This window comes from Balaenoptera musculus, chromosome 9 (assembly GCF_009873245.2).
Source record: "Balaenoptera musculus isolate JJ_BM4_2016_0621 chromosome 9, mBalMus1.pri.v3, whole genome shotgun sequence".
Taxonomy (NCBI): domain Eukaryota; kingdom Metazoa; phylum Chordata; class Mammalia; order Artiodactyla; family Balaenopteridae; genus Balaenoptera; species Balaenoptera musculus.
Genome location: NC_045793.1, coordinates 60446538 through 60468892, shown reverse-complemented (window position 1 = coordinate 60468892; position 22355 = coordinate 60446538). Strand labels below are relative to the sequence as shown.

Here is a 22355-nt window from a genome sequence, read left to right as displayed (position 1 = left end):
CTGTGAAAAATGCCATTGGTAATTTGATAGGGATTGCACTGAATCTGTAGATTGCCTTGGGCAGCATAGTCATTTTGACAATACTGATTCTTTCAATCCAAGAACATGGTATATCTCTCCATCTGTTTGTGTCATCTTCGATTTCTTTAATCAGTGTCTTATAGTTTTCAGAGTACAGGTCTTTTGTCTCATTGGGTTGCTTTTAAACCTATTTTAGATACTCATATTTTAGCTTTAAAAATTTAATATGTTTTTAAAGAGTTTCAATAGTAACACACTGTATAGCACTTAGAGAAAAGCATATCATTATTTCAAAATTAAAAGAAATCTCACAGTTTAAGGAATCCCTACCAACAAAGCACCATGGAAATTCTCTTCCTAAAAAGCCAAAGACTGTCTTCAAATGTTTTTCATGACTCAGCCACTATTTATTTTCATTCTCTCTAGGCATGAAATGACCTTTTGAAAAAACAAAATCCTATAAAGTTGTTTAGACGTATTTCCTAGTCCAACAGTAATAAACATAATTTTCTGGTATAAATGAAAAAATAATGAAATGTGTGGAACAGTTGGTATTTGTTCATCTTAACCTGTTCTTCCTACTCCCAACACTTGAAATAGTCTTTGGGTAAGAGTGGCTCTGGCGAAGGAGACAAGAAAGCGCTTTCCAGAAATAGCACACACGTTCCTTCATAAAAATAAAACCAGAGTCTTGGTTTAAGTCCAGCCAGGTTGGCTGCCTATAAATTCATTGTCAATCTTTAACATGGCCCTAATGTATCTCCCCTACCCCCTGCCATAGCAGAATTTTAATCAGGCAGTTCCCAAGCAAAGGATTTATCCACACTGGAGCAGACCTGGTTTGGAACATTTTATTGGCAATACTGGTGTCATATTTAGGAACCACAGACTTTTGTCAGACTGGGTTAGCTTGAATGACAAGTATCAATGATCAACTATATTTGAAATATTGTTAAAGTACCTAGAAATAATAGGCATTAAAATTCATTCCATTCACTGCAACAAACCTCTAAAGATTTCATGTCCTCAGTGGAACCGGCATACTGTAATTGTTATTTGGAACTTAATGTAACCTCAACAGCAACAGAGAGACAATGCAGTCCTCTCATTATGCACATGCTCTAGGATCGTTTATTTTAATGCTTTCAAATAAATATGTTCCATGCAGCACACCACAATAAATAAGGAGCAGCAATGTTCTTCTAGTAAATCCATTCATAATGTGAGTCACCGTGTAAAACGCCACATCTCAAGTCTTTGGCCCTGTACCATAGCATGACACCACATCTGTACCTAATCATATCTGGCTTCATATGGATTTAATAGGACTATGCCAGAAGTGCGTGTAAGCACAAATTTAACCAGAGGTTTCCAGCTATTAAATACAGCTACTAAGTAGTTAAAAGGCAACAACTCAACCCAAAAAAGTTCCCACCTCCCCACCCCCATTTTTGAGACAGAAATATAAAGACAGAAACGCTCTGGTGAATTTCAGGTCAGTGGACAGTATACATTTGGAATACTTGGAGCAAAGCTGGCACAACATGGCACCCAAACGGTCACGGCAATACTGATACTTAATGGACACTGAATACAAGCAGACTTGATGACTGCAGATGCTGAGCTCTAGAAGGTCAAGGTGGGGACGGCTCATTTCCACTAGGCGGATAACTCAACGGTGCCTTCCTCCTCGCTGTCAGCTCTGTTCGCACGAATCTCCACGAGGGTCCTGGCAAATCGGGTCCACTCATCATTGTGGGGAACTGCAAGCTGCAAAACAAATTAACGGAAAATGATGAACAAGATATCTTTCATGCTGAAAGCCTTGAAGCCTGCATGACTGTTCCTCTTGAAACAGATGATTCCCTTGGAATGCAAAGGAAATCAGATAGTCTTCCTTGAATCAGATCTCTGAAGTGTTGCTCTTAAACTGATAATTTAAGAGAATAATGTTACTCTCAAAAGCAAAATCGCACGTGGGATTTATAAAACATTAAAAACTTATGTAAACTATACAGTTCATACAGTATCCAAGTTAAAGCACTTGCAGTAAGAAGACCAGAATTACAGCAAACACAACAAATAAAAACTGCATTACTAGGAATTTGAAATAACGGTGGTATTGTCTTCCTAAGTCAATGCTATTGATCCCTTTTTAAAAAGTGTTGCTAACGTGCCTATATATATGACAAGAGTATAACTTACATATTCAAAGAAATCTTACTACTATAATATGACATTTTGGCTTTTCCAGCAAAATTGTATATGATGATGCCAATGAATAATAGTAACTAAGATTTACCAAGAGTTCTGCTCTAAGTACTTTACATGTATTCTACTTATTCCTCACAGCAATCCTATGTAGGATAATATTAGCATTTCCATGTTACAAAAGGAGAAACTGAGGCACAGAAAGATTAACTCATCTTGCCAAGGTTGCATAGCCAGCAAATATCAGTGCCAATGTCATCTGGTTCCAGTAATTACATGCTTAGCCAGTATGCTATACTGAATCACCAAAAAGAGGGATTATAAAATTTCCCCAAAATATCTTCTCCTGTCCACAATTCAGTAAGAAGAAAATTAACCCCACCTGACACAAATTGCATGTATGATTTTTTTTTAGGTGATTTAAAGGATAATGATTTCTCTACATGGCATCTAAAAATAAATTGTTTAAAGGTATCATGCAAGTGTTTGGAATAAAAAAGAGAATTATTTGAAGATGAGAAGCAGGATCAAGTACAAGTCTGAATGGTTTTCATATAATAAAATTTGTTTCGACTGTAGAGCCATTTTCTTGGAAGATTACCCTGTAAGATGATGTAATCCATCTACAGATACTAGTGCTACACATGCTATCCATATATTCCATAAACATTAATAACACACAATCATCCCAGTCAATATACATTTTCCAAAATAAAAAAGCAGCAAATAAATCTAAACTTTGAGATCACTTTTACAGCTGAGAAATTTCTTACTGTATCAAGCCAGACATTTAGGACTTTTTAAAATTTAATTTATTTTTGGCTTCATTGGGTCTTTGCTGCTGTGTGCGGGCTTTCTCTAGTTGTGGTGAGCGGGGGCTACTCTATGTGGTGCGCGGGCTTCTCGTTGCAGTGGCTTCTCCCATTGCGGAGCACGGGCCCCAGGCACGTGGGCCTCAGCAGTGGCGCAGGCTCAGTAGTTACGGCTCGCAGGCTTTAGAGCGCAGGCTCAGTAGTTGAGGCGCACGGGCTTAGTTGCTCCGCTGCATGTGGGATCCTTCCGGGCCAGGGCTCGAACCCGTGTTCCCTGCATTGACAGGTGGATTCCCAACCACTGTGCCACCAGGTAAGCCCCTAGAACTTTACATTTTTATTACAGTTGATGATATTCTCAGATACGATCTATCCAAGACAACTTATTGGAGGGTGGCATCATCATCCTACAAAGTACCGTCCTTTAATTAGTGTTCTGTCCTGAGGTTAAATGTTTCAAGGATTTAATTCTGGAAATGATATACAGATGGGAGAGGTAAGTTTTTTTTTCTTTTAACAACTTTTTTTGGTACTTCTTTGTTATTTCTTATTTGGACAAATGGAGTACTAACAAGAACTCTCATTTAGTCATATGAGTGAGTTCTGAATGGTTAAATACTTCCCTACTTATTGAAATGAATCCAAATTCCTTTTTAGACAGTGACACAAGTTCACAACAGTCTTGAATGGCACTGTTACCCCTCTGCTCAGTTCATTTTCTCTACTTTGAGTTCTTTTCCTATGTTCCACTATTCTTCATTTTTCTCTTCAATTTTACAAAATACTGCACTGGGGAAATGAAGTCCTCAAAATAAATTATACAAAGAGCTAACAAAAAGTATGAGCAGGAAAAGGTTGGCAACATATTTATATGAAAGAGTAGGTCCACTCTTTCTTGTCTTTTCTCCAGCTCCTGACCAAGCCCTCCCAGAAAGAACCACAAAAACAAAACAAAAAGCCCAAGAAGATACAAAAGCGAATCATGATAACATATTTATAACTTTTTCTCATATAAGGTGAGAATCAAGTTAAATCTAAAATGCCTCATAACTTCATGTAACATTAAATATTGGAAAAAAGCAGGTCTCACTAGTAAAAGTGATATACTCTAGGGGTTTGGCTTCTAAACGTAACACTATACTTATTGGTTAAAATGGCACAAATTTAAGTTACTATATGATACCATATGTAATGTTTTATTGATAGCAGTGTATAGAAACTATATACTAAAACAAGAAAACAGGTCCATGTGTTTACATAGTTTCATGTAGTGGTAATGGCAAGACTTAAGAAACAACTCTAATAAAGATTATGAAACATTAAGGGTTGAATATGTGTCCAGATACAGTCTGGGACAGAATTGAGTATCACTGATGACATATATAAAGTTGCACATCTAACTTTTCAAAGACAAATTTTTTGGAAGTCTCATTCCTTTATTTGTTAAAGAAATCAAAGTAGTAATTTTAATATTTTCCATTAATAAAACATTAAATTTAAAGGGTTTTTAAGTAAAATCTTTGAGGTTTTTTTAAAAAAATTGAAGTATAGTTGAGTTAAAAATTGTTAGTTTCAGGTGTGCAGCAAAGTGATTCAATTATATATATTTCAGATTATTTTACATTTTATATTACTACAAAGTATTGAATATAGTTCCCTGTGCTATTCAGTAAATCTTTGTTGCTTATCTAGTTTACATATAGTAGTTTCTGTCTGTTAATCCCATACTCCTAATGTATCTCTTCCCACCCCCATCTTCCCTTTTGGTAACTGTACGTTTGTTTTCTATGCCAGTCTGTTTCTGTTTTGTATCTACATCTGTTTGTATCATTTTTTAGATTCCACATATAAGTGATATTATATGATATTTATCTTTCTTTGGCTTACTCCACTTAGTATAATAATGTCTAGGTCTGTCCATATTGCTGCAAATGGCATTATTTCTTTATTTTTTATGGCTGAGTAATATTCCACTGTGTATCTATACCACATTTTCTTTATCCACTCATTTGTCAGTGGGCATTTAGGTTGCTTCCATGTCTTGGCTATTGTAAATAGTGCTGCAGTGAACATTGGGGTACATGTATCTTTTCCAATTAGAGTTTTCATCTTTTCCAGATATATACCCAGGATTATATGGATTGGTTTTTTTGATACTGAGTTGTATGAGCCGTTTGTATGTTTTTGATTAACCCCCTGTCAGTTGCAGCATTTGTAAATATTTTCTCCCATTCCATAGGCTGTGTTTTCATTTTGTTTATGGTTTCCTTTGCTGTTATAGAAGTTTAGGTCTGATTAGGTCCCATTTGTTTATTTTTGCTTTTATTTCTTTTGCCTTGGGGGACTGATCTAAGAAAATGTTGCTGTGATTTATGTCAGAGAATGTTTTGCCTATGCTCTCTTCTAGGAGTTTTATGGTGTCATGTCTTATATTTAGTTCTTTAAACCATTTTGAGTTTATTTTTGTATATGGTATGAGGGATATTGTAATTTCATTGATTTACATGTTGTCCAGCTTTCTCAGCCCCACTTGTTGAAGAGACTGTCTTTTCTCCATTGTATATTCTTGGCTCCTTTGTTATAGATTAATTGACTGTAGGTGTGTGAGTTTATTTCTAGGCTCTCTATTCTGTTCCATTAATCTATGCCTGTTTTTTGGCCAATACCATGCTGTTTTGATTACTATTGCTATGTAGTACAGTCTGAAGTCTGGAAGGGTTATGTCTCCTGCTTTGTTCTTTTTCCTCAGGATTGCTCTGGCAATTCTGGGTCTTTTGTGGTTCCATGTAAATTTTAGGATTTGTTCTAGTTCTGTGAAAAATGTCATGCGTATTTTGATAGGGCTTTCATTAAAGCTGTAGATTGCTTTGGGTAGTATGGCCATTTTAACTATTAATTCTAATCCAAGAGCATGGATATCTTTCCATTTCTTTGAATCATCTTCAGTTTCCTTTATCAGTGTTTTATAGGTTTCAGCATATACGTGTTTCACCTCCTTGGTTAAGTTTATCCCTAGGTATTTTATATATATATTTATATTATATAAATATATATTTATATATATATAATATATATATACATATATATACTTTTTTTTTTGGCCACACCCACAGTTTGCAGGACCTTAGTTCCCTGACCAGGGACTGAACCCAGGCCCTCAGCAGTGAAAGCACAGAGTCCTAACCACTGGACCACCAGGGAATTCCTGGTAGGTATTTTATATTTTTGATGCTATTTTAAATGGGATTTTTACTTTCTCCTTCTGATATTTCATTGTTAGTGTAAAGAAATACAACAGATTTCTGTATATTAATCTAAGAATGAATTTTATCAGATTTAAAAGTTTCTGATAAAAATATACCCTATTGTGGAACTACTGCAATACATTTGACCTTTTCCATGGTGATGGAAATAATAGGACTATATTTGTCCTTAAAAATACAGATTCACCGTCACAAAATGTTTCACAGTATTCTAACATATCTTGTCTTTTTGATCTGTGAAAGTTTCATTTAGGTTGGGAAAATATTAGAAGTTTGTTGGTTTTTTTTTAACTGCTCTGCCAAGCATTTTCCTCTCTAGAATACCATAAACTTCACAGAAAAGTTAGTTTGCTTTGGTTCACACACACAAAATTCTTGATTAGAACAGGATGAGAACACAATTGCTTCTAGAAACTTAAATTTATCTACCTCATCCTATCACACTTTTTCATCTAGCTGACTATAAAAACAATCCAAGATCATCGTAATGTTAGAAGGTGAGGTGCACACTGCCCCATTTTTAGAGTTAAATATCACCATCAGGAAGCACTTTAAGTATAATCTTAGCTTGAATGTGTGAATGTGTATTCACAGGCTGTTTCCACACCCAAAGTAATACTTTTGGCATCTGAATTACTTGTAGGTAAGACCAAACAGGTGTCCTAACAAACAAGACCACCACTCTTTTCATTGTACATCTTTGGCTGTAAACAGCATTTGTTTGGACAGAACTGTGTCCTTCTTACCCTTGGCAGTTCCTGACCCTTCTCACCTGGTTCTCTCTGATTAGAAATGTCTAGAAAAGAAGTTCATGAGCATAAGTGCATCTGAAACTTTCTCTAGGAGACTTTTAATCCAATCTTACCTTAATCAGTAAGTAGGATAAAAAAACTCTGCTCATGTTTCTTTGACTAAGAAAAAGACTGCTGTCATGCCCTTCTAACTAGCATATATATATATATCTATTCAATACTGATTTAGTCATTATGGACTGAGTACCAACTATATGGCAGGCACTATGGTAGGACTAAAGATACAGTGATGAATCATTTTGGCATATGATGACTATAAATATTATTGTGTTTTCTTAGGTCAAAATGTGTGGAACTGGCATAGTTGTTTTTTTTTTTTAAACTTTACTGATATTCAGAAAGTGAGTAACCTAAAATTTACCTTTGTACAGTGATAACTGCAACATTTCCTGGTATGTGTTGTGTGTCAAGTGAGTAGCAGGGAAGCAAATGGCATGTTAATGACGTGGCTTCAGCATCTCTTCAGGTTTCTATCAAGGCATTAAGGCTAAATCTAGACCATCACTATGGATTTTTTCCCCCTGAAAATAAGTTTAGAATAATTTTCAAACAATTTACCTTTCTGATAGGAAGAATAATCACAAGTTTCTAATGGTGATGAATAATTTCAATTAACTAAAAAACATATTTGAGAAGCACTCTGAAGGAAATAGCCCATAGTTATATCAAGGGACTACCATAAAAAAGGGCCCAAAAAATTTGACCAGTATTGTCCTGAATCAAAGTGGATCTGGAAACATTTTCTGCCTTCAGATTCATCCACCAACGTCCACATCCTAGGTCAGAGATGACTCAGATTCTTCTACTGCTTCATCCAGGGTTCACCACTCGCCAGTTTACCACCCACCTTCGCAATTGGATGACTGTTTTCTAACTTTTTGCTAAATGTATAAAGCATTTTTGTGCCAAAAGCACTCAGGGAGCTGATTCCCGAGATAACAAAATCTTAGCTCTAAGAGTAAGTGCCCTTTTTTTTTTTTTTAAACACAAAGGTGCTTTATTTCAAGTCCATGCCATCTAAATCTACTGAGTACAGTAACCGGGACTGGAGAGGGGATGTATTAGAACCTAAACAACAACAACGACACCGGGACGTTCGCCCCTTGCACTGCGAATCTTAATCCAGAGCACAGCTCCAGAACCGGGGACGCCACCGCCCTGACCCTGTCCAGGCCTTAAATGAGAGAGATGAAGGTGCCGGAGGGAGAACGGAGCATGAAGCCTGCTTCTCAGGGAGGAGACTGGCTTGCCAGCGCACGGATTCTAGTGAAGTAAGTGCCTCTTATATAGATATGATATGACCATATATATTTACAGCCGGGGGAACGAAGGCCAGAGGTAGTTTCTGAAGCGGTAATTTGGCCCTGAGGAGGAGGTAAAATGAACCTTAGATTTGGACAGGAAACTTAAGTCCTGCTTTCATCTTGGTTACTGGCCATGGTCAGGCACTTAACCTCTCACTGCCTCAATTGTAAAATGGGGATGATGGTGTCTGACCCGTTTATCAAAAGAGATGTGGAGAGGATGAGAAAGGTAATCTAAGTGAAGAAAGTACTATGAGTTCAACACAGAATAGTCATGCATTCTTGTTCTTTGAACAGTTACTCAGATTGAACGTGTTCCTAAAAATCACATATGTGAGTGGCATACATATCAATTCTGTATCATTTCTGTGGTTTTGCTTTCTTTAAGAATTACTTCTGATTTTGCTATGTGAGGACATTAAGGAGCAGACCTCTCTTTGACAGGCAGGAAACAGAAGGACAGGGAGCTGAATGATTTGCTCAGGACCATGTAACTTACCACATGTCAGTGTGGGCAACCAGGAACCTCACCCCTTTAGGAAACGCCAGCACACCACGGCACAATGGCAGGCAGGTAATGTGTTTTGAGTCACCTGCTGAAAGATTCTAAACATTTTTAATCTTCTAAGATTCCTGGAAGATGTAAAGGTCAGAAATACAAAGCAAAAGTGCAAAAGTAGTGGACAAATTCATGAAAATTGATCATCTTCATCCTCCCCCTTCATCCCCCTAGTTCTGAGGTTGTGTCATGGGTCTGCCCCCCTCCCCCTGCCTGAATGGAATGGAGGATGCCCCAAGATCCTGCCCTACCCCATCCCCAAATAACTAATGAGGCTCACCACTGGGTGTCTTGAGAATGGAGCCAGGGTTGACTTTTTTCCACCTCAGACAGCACCCAGATATGGTTTCTTTCACAGCTCTGCCAATAATTTCCTGGGTGTCCTTAGGAAATGTATGTTTTAACATCTCAGATCTTCACTTCATTTGTGAGAAAAAGGAATTTTGCCACTAACTCCTAGGACCATGGTGAATATTAAACAAGATCTCCCCCCAAATATAAAAAGCTTAATAAGCTCAGTGTTTTTGGCACATTATAAACCCCAGATAAATGATGTTGTTTGCCCTATATTTTTCCTTCTTAATGTTAATTCCCTCTCCTCCAATTTTTTTTTCCCTTCCTTCCCTCTTTTCTTTCTTCCATTTTCTTCTTTTCACCTACATAGAGCACTACATTTTTTAGAAGTACACCTTAGATTTGATCATATTTGCTTTCCTAAAAACCCATACAAATCATTTCCTAGATAGCTATTATTACATGTATGACTAAGTTTCACGAACTGGGTGTGGGGAAAGGGTTCTTTCAGATCACAAGAAAAATCCTGTCAGAGGACGTTTTGTTAATTTAAAAATCAAATTTCAAGTATAATTACTCCTTGTAAATATACACATACACACATACACATGCATCTTTTTCATTTTTCAAGTATGACCAATACAGCTTTATCAAGCTATTTCTTTAAAAAAAAATTTTTTTTATACATTTATTTATTTACTTATTTATTTTTGGCTGCGTTGGGTCTTCATTGCTGCATACGGGCTTTCTCTAGTTGTAGCCAGCGGGGGCTACACTTCGTTGTGGTGCACAGGCTTCTCATTGTGTTGGCTTCTCTTGTTGTGGAGCATGGACTGTAGGTGCACAGGCTTCAGTAGTTGTGGCACACAGGCTCAGTAGTTGTGGCTCACGGGCTCTAGAGCGCAGGCTCAGTAGTTGTGGCGCACAGGCTTAGTTGCTCCGCAGCATGTGGGATCTTCCCAGACCAGGGCTCAGACCCGTGTCCCCTGCATTGGCAGGTGGATTCTTAACCACTGCACCACCAGAGAAGCCCAAGCTATTTCCTTTTTATGGCACTTTCTATGGTGGGAGTCTACATTTTTAGCTCAAGTCGTAAGGCCTTGTAACCACTGAACATGCTGTTATAAAAATCAAATGACTTTTTATAACCAGGGTTAAGCACACAAATATCATTCATGTGTCCCTTTTTATAAGCACATGGCTAACCATTCTAAACAGTCCTCAGTCAAGCCTCCCTCATTTGTTAGTAATTTTAAAGGGTTTATAGTACCTAGCAGCTGATTTTAAATAGCTGCATTATCTGCAGTAACTCCTACCAGCCCAATGCTGTATTTTTTATGTTAAAAGTGTCTCAGGCATTGCCTAGTATAAAAGCAGGTTACTTTTTAAAAATATCTTGGATAATTAAGACAAAAAAGCATTCTGTAATTTCAGCGTGCCATGCTTAACGTATCTGAGAAACCAAACAAATTAAAATGAGTAGGACTCCAGGTTTCAGGATGAATGTTCCAGGATGTGCGGTTCAGCAGCATCTTTGTAATCTTTCAATTAAATGGAGTCATTAAAAAAAAAAAGTCTGAGACAATTATGTTAACCATGGATTCCAAAGAGATACACAATTCAGCTCCTGTATTAACCTAAAAACGAACGTTTTCTTTAAAACAATATCTTACGAATTACCTTTTCACTTTAATGCACACTGATTTTGTTGTTCTTGTTGCTAATGCATTTAAAGAAACCGTGGACGTGAACATGGGTTTCCACCGAACAACTGCTAAACCCTTCTAAGCTCTAAAAGCTTTTTAAAAAGTACAACTGTTAATGGCACCCCAATTCAGCAGATTGCATACTTACTGGTGTACAAACACACATTTGTGTTCAGAGGAAGCCTGTATTTTTTAGGACACTTCCCTTTGCCACACACACAGAGGGAAGCAAAGCGGGAGGTAATAAGCAATGAAACAGCCGCCAAAACAGAACGAGACCAAGCTCCACTGTATTTAACTCTTGGGAGAGTCTAGCATCACTGGTAACAATGGATGAAACCACGAACCAAAATTCCAAGCCAGAATGCAGTAAACAGGGCGCATTAAGTATACTACAGTGCTCCACCACGAAAAGATATACTGTGTGGTAACTTAGTATTTAGAGCAGTTTTAGAGAAGTCCAGAAAATAGAAGTTACATTAGTCTCCATTCTGTAGCATCTGCTGTTACCAGTCAGTAGGTCAAAATTTCTGTGATATTTAGCATCATGCTAACCTATGGTAGTCTGATGATATGATTATTTTTTGGTTAAGAAAGAATTTCTTTTATCTGAAAATCCCATCTAAGGGAACCCTCTATCCACCCATGAAGCTTGAGATCTTTGTGCTAAAGTTCTCTTCCTAGTATCTTTAAATGAGTGGTTGACTTTTATAGCATGTTTGTTAGAACAATACTTTTAAAAAATCCATTACCACCCAATTAAGGAAAAAAATAAAGTTAGGACATAAAAGTCAAAAGTAAACTAACAAATATGAGTCTATATCAATTTCAATAAGCCAGCAAACATTGAAGGAAATAATTTTAAACATTATTCTTAAAAAGTGAACATTAGAACTATTCCTCATGTTAAAATTTAGTATCATGGGAAGCATGACAAAATTCTGAAGTTTTTACCTGAGGGGGGAAAAAAAAACCACACAGCTGAAAAAGAGTTAATTCACTATGGCTTAAAGATGACCTTGTTCACATCTGTATTAAAATCTTGTCACTCTCTTTTCTTTAGAAATGTCTTAAGCATTATTTTTCTATTATTTAGAACAATCTATTTCTCTGTCCAAAAGATGGAAAAAATTGCTAAAACATTGGCTGATGGGCAACAATGGAACATAAACTTTGTAAACTTCACTACCATTCTTTGTCCATAACACAAAAGATCAAGAAACTGACAGGGAAATGAAAAAGCATATGCTACACAAACTGATCTCTCATACCAGCTGACTAAACATATATCCTTTCTCTTTCTGATATTAACTATAGGTTTTCTAGTAAATTTCTAGCAACCACTGCATCTAAGCAGTTTTGACAAAAAGAAAGCTTATTGCTAAACATCTTAAAAACAGTTACCAAGGTAATAAAAGAAATGTCATTCCCTCCTACTGAATGTTTGGGCATAAAAGAGGTATTTTTATAATGTAGTTCATGATTTACCATATTTATAGTGTCCAAAAACACAATGAAAAAGAAGCATTTTTCCAGTGGTTTGACAACTATTTGAATAAACTGTTCCTCTTTTGTTACCTCTAGTGACCAACTGCTCACTTTTAAAAGCAAAGGAGGGGAGAGTGACTGGGATAGAGACTGGAAAGGAAGGACAAGCACCCTTTTCTAAATATATTTTCTATGTATCTTTTACCACGCAAATATAGTTAAACGATTATTTTTCCTGTCCATTCATCTATAGCCACAGTGGAGGCTGCCCTCTGAACACTTCACACCATGAAGCTTTTCCTTAACCTTCAACTTTCACATGTGAAACATTCATTCACCGAATTATTTACTGAGTGCCTGTTATGTGCCAGGCACTGTGCTAGGCCAGGTTATCCTGTTCCAATAGACAACTGGCAGGTACCTATGTTTCTGTGGATGTGGCACTCTAAAGATCAGAAAAACTCTACTGAGGAATGTGATTAGCCAAAGGAGGGCTGCCAAACTGATTTTTTCCCCTAAGTCAAAGGGTGCCTAGTTTTTAGGATACTAGAAGATGTTCACTTTTTAATCTAAGGGTCCTTAATGCCAAGACAAATAAAAATAGAAGATCCAGTCAAAATGTTGAGAAAGTATTGGCTGGCCATGAGGACAAAGATCTTAGGGAATGGACCACTGATCAGTTTTATCTGCCAGCCTAAAAAGTAAGAGTGCAAACTTTCTTCTACAATGTTAAGCTTTGATATTCCCTAAATGATTGATAAATAATTCATGTTTTAAAATGGAAAAGATGTTCTGATAGCTGACATTCTCAAAAATTCATGCAAACCTTCCTTGAAAGTAGAATATAATAATTCATTCACTTCCTCCCTTTGCAAGTCCAGCCTATATGGCATATAAATATTTATACATCAACATGTATAGGCAGATATTTGATTTCATATTCTATTTTAGATATACCAATAGTAACACACATACTCGCAGAAGAAACAAACAACTCTTCATTTCTATACAGGCCAGTGTTAATCTAGACTCACATATGGCTGAAGCAGCTTCATGCTCGGCTGGTCTAAGCTGTGATTTGAGGCTACTGTTCCAAGCAGTAATTTTTCAAGATAAAATTTAGCAGTTTTGAAATTCTAAAACTAAACACAATTTTGTTAGACATAAAAAAAAATTAACACTATAATTAATGACTGCTTCAAAATCCAAACTGCTATTGAAGATGACAGTTTGAAACCACAAAAGAATCATAGATGATTAATTATACAAACTGATACTTGTTTCAGAAGGTTTATATTCAAAGACCATTTATCACCAAAATGGGAATATATTACTTCCATTGAATATTGCAGATTACTCTGCACACATTAATTTGGTTTTTTTTAAATTAGATATTATTAGTGTTTTCATTTAATCAACTACTCCATAATACATAAAAGTCATTAAGTATTATCAATTCAGAAAAAAAGTGGCTTGAAAATATATTTAAATCCACTTTTATACACGAATGCTACCTGAATAAGCACACTATTTATATAATAATTAGTTTAATCATGGTCTTTTACATATGTAATTATCAAAATAAAAGCCACTGTGACTACATTCACTATAAGATAAATAATTATAACATTAATTGGAATAGCACTTTTCCTTTTCTTTTTACAACACTTTTCCTAGAAGAAATCAAGTTAATACTAAAATTATAATCGTCTATTTTAATCAGATTATTTTATTTCAAATACATATAATTTATTATGACAAGGAAATGAATATATTATTTCAAACTAGCTTATTTTATATAATTATATTTATTAGCACCCCAAATCTGCCCATACAAATATATGCCTTTGTGCTTTTGACTTAACTGCACAGGTTTGTGGCTATGATAATAAAAATTCAGGTTAAAAACTGAAAAGTCCAGTTGAAAAATCCCAAATGTTTTGCTTCTATGTCATCAAATATCTAGATATTACTGGCAGAACTAAGTATCTGGATTTTCAGTTTTTATCTGGATTTTGGCATCACAGAATAGTTTATGCCAAAGTCTTTTCCATTGAGGGAAAAACCAAAAGAAGTGTTTAGTATCAGCAAAAGATAAAAATATCGTTTATCCACTGAAGAATAAGCTAGTACTTAAAAGACCTTCAAGAGTCTAGCAACTTATGGCCACACTCACTTAATGAGAAACACAAGTGTTTTGGGTGATTATGACTGGACTCTGGTAAGCTGAGCCTAGCTCTGCCCTTCTCTTCTGGAGGCTGCCAGAGCTTAGCTATGCTATCAGGCTCGTCATCAGCGGGGGATAATGGCTTTCGTAGAGCACAATAATTAAATCGACTGATTTCGAGTGCAGTTCTTTTTCATTAAGGAACTCTTATTTGAATCAACCCCCAAATTTCAGTTTAACTTCTTATTTTGTGTTCTGCATTCCCCTCTTCCCCACGGAGGGGGATTATTTATATTCAGGGCACAAATTCCTGTGGAAAACTGATGTAGGCACTGTCCTACTGGAAAATATGAAATCGTTCCACAAAATGAACAATTATTGCCTCAAGTGTAATCCGCTTAAAAACCATACATGTATTGTTATTTATTTTGTGTTGCTCAAACCCTTTTTGACTCCCAGTACTTCCAGTTTATCAGGTGCTCCTATGTAGAACTGCTATTTAAGCTGCAAGGAAAATGGCTCATGGAATCTCTTTCCTTTTATTCTTATTCTAGCTGGCTATGAGAATGGTTTGAGGCACATTTTAATAGTCCTCGTACGTTGTACCTTGACCATCATTCCAAAGTATATTGCATAAGTCATTTTTCCTATTGGGAATCCAAGTAAACTTTTCATTCTAATTTTTAATTTCAGCCTTAAAATATATTCAAATAAACATTTAGCAACTAAGATCCGATGCAGCCAAAAATAAATAAATAAATAAATCTTTTAAAAGAATGAACATTTAAATTCATGCTTACGGTTTTAGCAGTTGCATTTGATCTGTCATATTCTCCTGCCTTTTTCCTTTCTAAAAATTTTTCAAGGCCTTTTTAACACATTGACAAATTTATTGTATTTATTAAAATTTGTAATAAAATGACTGCCATTCTTTTGGCCCCAAAGCGTCATATCAAACAAGCTATATGAAATGTTGCCAAAGCTCAGGGTTAAACTTTAAAGATTAATACACATTTCCTTAGGTAATTAGTGAATGGGATACCAAGCAAATAAAGCTGGGACGAAAAGATTTATTCATCTCCCAAATTACAGTTTTTAAGTTGCCATTTTATTTTTCAGATTCTACTTTAAGCTGAAACGATTTTGGAATTTTATCATTTGACTACTGTAGAAACATAATCAGGGATTTGAAACTCATGAGTATCTATCACAACTGAAAACAATCTTCTCTAGAAGAGGTTAATGGAAAAAGAAATAATAGGAGGTGGAAGATAAACTGCTTCTTTCACAACTGGTGCTGCAAACAGCATTCTAACTAATTCAGATAAGCAGCAAACATAGTTGTTAGGGGATATTTATGACAGCTGCATCTGTGTGACAGCAATGAAGCATTAACAATGGCAACGGGCTTTCTATAAAACACATCTGCAAGAAAGACAGGTAGCTAGGCTGACTATCAATCCTCAGGACACGTGAATAATTCTATCCTCACTGGCCCATGTGCTGTTAAAATCAGCTCCGTATGGATATATATATATATAGAAAAGCTTGCTATTCGGTAAAGAGCCACAGCAGTGAGTAATTTTTATTTTTAATTCTTAAGAATATGTGTGTTCACACATCATTTTAAAAAATCCAACAATGATTAACAGGTCTCTGTGAGTGTATTCTGAAGAAGAATACACTCAACATTTTCAGGTTATATTTGTAGTTAATTTATGACTTGTTATCTTACCCATCTTTCAATTAATTTAATGGGATCATACAGCTCCAAAACAAACAGATTGCATCCCACAGTTTGGGGAGCAAAATCCTGGAAACTTATTCAAGAGCTAGGCTCATTTTTAAATTTAGATCTTAGAAAATTTAAATGGTGCATGCAACCACTGTCTATTTAAGTAACTGTTAAGATGCATGAATAGAATAAAAATTATAGCCAAATAATAAAAGGGGTCTTCTCTTTCACTGAATTCACATAACTTCCATTTATGCTAATGGGAGTTAAGCACCTGCTCTGCAAAGAAAATAGACCCCTATCTGTGAAAATAAACGTGTACAGTATATTTTCCAGATACAATGCTCAAATCAAACCACCAAAAACGTATGCTATATAAACAAAGCATCATGTGGCCTACCTGAAAACACTTCTGTTTTATATTTTACCTCCTTAGTCGTAGACCTTGAGATATTACTCATGCCTTTGCTATTTAAATGTACCAGAAAGAAAAAAAAAAAGGATGGACAAACTCAATCTGGTGATTTCAGTGAGCTCATACACAATCCTCTGTTTACCCCTTCAGAAGTTCATAATAAATTGCATCAGTAAATCTGGATTTGAGCCACTGCTCTCTGCCATCATCTTAAAAGTCATGGAGGACAACTGTACGTAAGAGAGGAGGGCATGGCACTGTGCTGGGACCCCCTGCAGCAGCTGCAGCCTCAGCTGGGACAGGAGATGAGGCAGACGATTGTTAACGACTGTGACACCAGAGTCCCTTGCTGCAGCGCCCTTCTGGCTGAGCGTGAGGTCTCCCGGGAAGGCGCGTCTACCTGGACTTGAATGGAGCTCTCTCCACTGGCAGTCACAGAAGTCACAGAACCTTATCAGGAGGGTCTTGACCACGAGGTGGACAGAGAAAGGCTGCCCCTCTCGACTCCACCTACAGTAGGCATCACAGAGATCTTTCCCCAAACTCCAAAGTATAATATACTTTCAGTTAAAATTATGATGTGATCAAAAGAGGGTTGTGGGGAGGCACATTAGAATATCCACCAAATATCCAAATATCATGATATTTAGAATATAATGTCATTGCTATTCTCGTCCAACATTTTTAAATAGTCTTAAGGAATAGGTCATAATAATATCATATGGCATGGACTACATTTAACCCTATCTCTATAAAGATTTCTCCTTCTTCCTAATGGTCTAGGTCAAGGCCAAAATTTTTAATTTCTGATCTGCATTGTGAGTGGTATTGAAAGCAGTACTCTCGTGGACAGGAGGGGATACAGAATTTGAGGGGCCCAGTGCAAAATGGAAACACGGAGCACCTTGTTGAAAAATGTCTTAACAACTGGAAGACAGTGACAACAGAGCATTAAACCAAGCTCAGGGCTCCTGTGCACGGGGCCCTGCGAGACGGCACAGGTGGCACAACCACGAAGCCAGCCTCACTCTGAAACAGGACCTTACGAAAGATAGCCTGCTGCCCCCTCCTCCCTTCTCCTCAGCCAAACAGAGGTCTCGGTCAAGTAAACCATGGGAGAATGAACGTGAGATGTCCTCCGGTAGACAGACACCAAGTTCTGTGTACTGAGGTCCCAAGGAAAATGGAGCCACAAAGTGTCCTCTAAAAACTACCATTTACTTCCTTATACAGACTGTATTGTACGGCTTATCTAAAAGTGTTCCATCTTCTTCCTAGAGGGTTCCGCAAAGCGAGGTTTTCTATCCAAAGGCCAGCGTGACCCTGGTGATGGGCTCTGTTTTAATGGGGAGTGGAGGACCAATTTTGAATACAGATAATGGTAGCACTGTCTCCTGGCAATCTGATCCTCAGTGACGTATTTTTTCTCTTTCTCTGTATTTTTTCCTTTTAAAATCACTTCCTGCTTAAACCCCTTCGCTCTCATCAGCTGTGCACCAGTGTTGGATTTGACCTCAAATTCTAGATGGGCCAGGTTGCCCTGAAGGCGCTCTGCCTGGCTTTCTGCAGTGCAGGTGATTAGGAAGGCTGGGGAAGCACTGTTTAGGGGGTGCCCTTCTCCTCTAAGGACAGCTGTGCTCTGTCAGGTCTAAATTGGTGAACGAGACAATAGTAATTACAGTTATGGCAGCATTTGCCTATGAGCTACCATCTCTCCGAAGTGGGCTTCAGCTAAACTCAGCTGGAGGAGTTGTCTTTCCTTTTGGGACGTGGAACCTCTACAGAGTTGGTCTTCAGAGACTTAGAACAGGCTATAGAGGCAAGCAAAGAGAAACAGAAAAGCACCCCTTTATTTCTCCCCCAAAATACATGTAAGTATTTTTGTAAGGTATTTACAAATTTAAGAGAAAAACTATACTTAAAACAAAATTATCTTGTAAAGTCTGAGTTTTTCTGAGCTATAGGTTACTTTTTAGGATCAAACAATACAGAAAGAACTGTTCAAATGTATAGCTTATCCTGATTTTTGGTCGTTCAGAAAAGGGCTAGAAGATTATAATATTACCTACTCTTAATAGAAGAGTATATCCCCCCCTTTTTTTTTTCCTGGTAGTGAATTTGTAGGGATAAACAACCCTACAAATTGTTTGGCCTTGTTTGGCCTATTATATGTCACAGAGATTTTTTCTATAGCCTGTCTAGACTCCAGACAATAGGTGAGACTGGCCTAGAGTTGCAGACATTTCCATAGTCTGTAATGTCCCTTAGAAAAGTAAGGGTAATAATACAAAAATGAAAACCAGCCTGATCTGCTGGTACGATAGGAGAAATATGAGTATGACAACACTTTACAACTTAGAAATGATGACAACAACCTAGAGAGAAGTTTCAGCAGCCATATATCAGCCAAAGCGACTTTTACAAAATCATACATACTCCCCAAATATGAGTCATATTCAAGTAATGTTGTCCAATGGCTATAAAATCACTTTATTGCAGAAAATTCTGCATATATGTTATGTTGTATTTTCTTACTGCCTAGAGGTGGTGTGTGTGAATGTATATTACATATATATGAATATATGACCACAAATTATTTGTGGTCAACATACAGATTTTTCAAAATGCCTTACTTTAAATAAACCAGATTGTTAGACTATTCTGCTTTTCAGCCCTCTTGGATAAAACAATTAATGTTGCATATAATCTTAAGAGAATTAAGGGATGTTATGTATAAGCAAGGGAAGTGGAGAAAAGAGTTTTTAAATTTCATCTATTTTCTACCATTTCGTCTCTGAGCATGTCTCCACACCTATTTTCTCTCCTACCACTGTACTTGTTCTAAACAAAGGAAAGGAGGAGAGAAACCTTTTGTTTCTTTATATTCTCCTTCTTTGCTACCTTTTAAATTTTTTAATAAATGAACCAATGTAGAATACGTGTTTTTGTTGCTTGGTTTTATGATGATGAAGACCATGAAAAAGATGCACTGATTTTAAATATTCATTGAAGAAAATATTGCTTTAAAAATATTGGCAATATTTTTAATTCAGAGGGTATTCTCTTTCTCAAAGACTCCAAACTACGTCAATAGTCACTGGACCATTTGCATCTTCACCACTGGGGATGAATATTAACAGGTCTTTGTCACTGTTAGAATGACTCAGCTTATGACATCAGGAGTAGTTGAGGGGCAGTGGGGGTGGTGGGGGGGGAGTGGTGTCTAATGAAATAGACAGCATGCAGTGAAAACAAGAGATTCTTCTAGCTGTTCTCCTTAGAGTTGTACATCCCCAAACAGAAAACTCCCATCTCTGAAGTCATTTAGTTCCTGTCTCTGGCCGAATTAAAACACATACATACACACACACAAACACCAACCAGCTTGTTTCAACACAACCAGCTCTACCATATAGCACCATCAAAAGTTCCATCGCAGAGCAAACCATCTAGGATTGCCACAATTACAGAAAGCTCATTGATGAAACCATAAAGAACCCTTCTCAGTGTGATCAGCTATGCCCATCCACCAGGCACTCAAAGAGCACTCCCTAGGTCTAGGACATTATATATACAAATGCAGTATATTTTCCCCCAGAATGCAAATGTTAGATTCATATTACACGAAAACAATTTACACAACACTCTTATTTTGTTTTGCTTGAAAGTTCAATATTTTCTTTGTCTTTAAGAAAAAAACTCTTTAACCTCATCAGAAATGAAGGTTTTCGTCAATACTTTCTCATAGAATAAAAACAAACAGATATGCTTCTGTAAAATTGACTGATAATGTAACATTAAGTATAGTATGAATATTCAAGGAGATTTATACGAAAAAAAAGATGTAGTTTTTTTCTTTTGATATGTGCCATGATATTCAGAATGACTTTACATGTCATATAACAGGATAAACCAGAGAAGTATACACTGCATATAATAACTTTGAATATCATGAAAACGATACGAAGTTCTGATTCGCCTCAGCTTTTTTAATTGTACTTTTACTTAAAGAGTAATAGTATATACCTTTTAATTGAACACACCAACTAAAGCTTGACTTTTCAAAGTAAACAACAAATTCCAAATTCAATGTTTGCATGATGAATTTGGCAAACTTTTCATTTTCATGAAACTGGGGGGAAGTGCCATGCTTCATCACAGGATAGCTGGGAATTCTACAGCACTCTGAAAGAAGCCCGATCATTATCTAACGCAGGGTCCTGTGCGTGGAGACGGAAGACCAAATTAGGCCCTGAGGAAGTCTCACTAAACTCCCACTGAAGTCAATGGAAATTTGCAAACGCACTCAAGAGGGTTCTCAGGGCCCACAAGGTGCTGTCAGTAATTTCACTAGGTCTTCAAACCAGATATACAAGCACAAACAAAACAAAAAAAACTGAACAACAGAAACAAAATCAAAACACCCAAACCAAATAACATGTACCTCTCCGACGTCATAGATCCAAATACGGCCTTCTGAGTCCCCAACGGCAACTTCTTTGCCACCTTGAGCCCAACGAACACGGTTTAGGGCAGATGCCCCCTCAATGGCCACACTTGCTGTTGGAACCTGCCAAAGGGGTTACAACAAAGAATCTCTGAATATGAATTTAAATATACAAATTCACAACGATACGTTTAACTGGATGAGTCACCACTGCCTGCGTGTGCATTAAGTACTATATATCCCTTGTGCAGGGGTGAAAAGGATTCACTGTTCTTAAATCATATGCTCCACTGAATTAAAGAGTAGAGAGAAGAGACACTTCAACAAAAAAGGAAAAGAGGGAGAGTCTTTTTCCACAGTCAATGGGCAGTGAGTGACAAATATTTCTTCGGATTATGCAGGGTGCACAAACAACATACAAACACAGCAGCTAAATGGGATACTTCTTGATCAGGTCATGATTTATGGATCAATGGAGGGGGAGATTTCAGGATTTCCCAAGATTAAGGACACTGTAAAAGGGGGAATGGGGTATATGGTGGAATAAACGTCATATTAAGGGTCTTCAGGGGAAAGAAATGTATTGACCCCTCAGAACCTCATCAGAGAGGGGATCCTCAGAAGAAGAAAAAGTAAGCAGGTGAAAAACTTCAAAACTGCAAGTTCTCCTTTCTTTTTTCTTTTCTCCCCCCACCCCCCACCTTTTTTCTTCCTCCTAGCAATACCAAGGTGTAGGAAGTTCTCCATAACTCTGAAAATGTCCTCAGGGTGATATCCTGATAGAATGTAGCATTTACTTGTAGAAAAGGCCTTACATCTCCTTTAATAAACACCTGAAATCTGACAATGTTGATAATTACAATATTAATCATTATTAAAGTGAACCAGAGGTGCTGAAATGGAACCTGCAGTATTTGTTACAAGAACCTTAATATCTGGAAAAAGAATTTTAGTGGGTCTACCCCTCTTTTCATCATCAGTGGTGTAAACACTCATCTTGAAGGTTGGAAGTTTATAACTGATAGAAAGATCAGATCTCCAAGCCTTCTACAAGAAAGTTGAATAGGAAATGCCAACAGCCCATGAAAAACGAGAAAAGGTAAATGTTAAAACAAAAAAAG

At 36.8% G+C, this 22355-nt stretch overlaps 1 protein-coding gene and 1 long non-coding RNA gene across 5 annotated transcripts in view; one reads left to right on the top strand and one right to left on the bottom strand.

The window, feature by feature from the left end:
• Nucleotides 1-858: 858 nt before the first annotated feature.
• DYNC1I1 (dynein cytoplasmic 1 intermediate chain 1) overlaps nucleotides 859-22355 on the bottom strand; it is a 339110-nt gene continuing 317613 nt past the window's right edge. For all 4 annotated transcript variants that reach the window (XM_036863139.1, XM_036863141.1, XM_036863140.1 and 1 more), the window contains 2 exons: nucleotides 21232-21357; nucleotides 859-1791 (listed from right to left, as the gene is read on the bottom strand). In XM_036863139.1, coding sequence (XP_036719034.1) covers nucleotides 1681-1791; nucleotides 21232-21357 — 237 coding nt within the window. In that variant the 3' untranslated portion in view covers nucleotides 859-1680. The remainder of the gene's footprint in view (nucleotides 1792-21231; nucleotides 21358-22355) is intronic.
• Nucleotides 6216-19673, top strand: LOC118900645. Its single transcript, XR_005021178.1, has 3 exons — nucleotides 6216-6252; nucleotides 8112-8390; nucleotides 16938-19673. It is a non-coding gene; the product is annotated as an uncharacterized LOC118900645 (long non-coding RNA).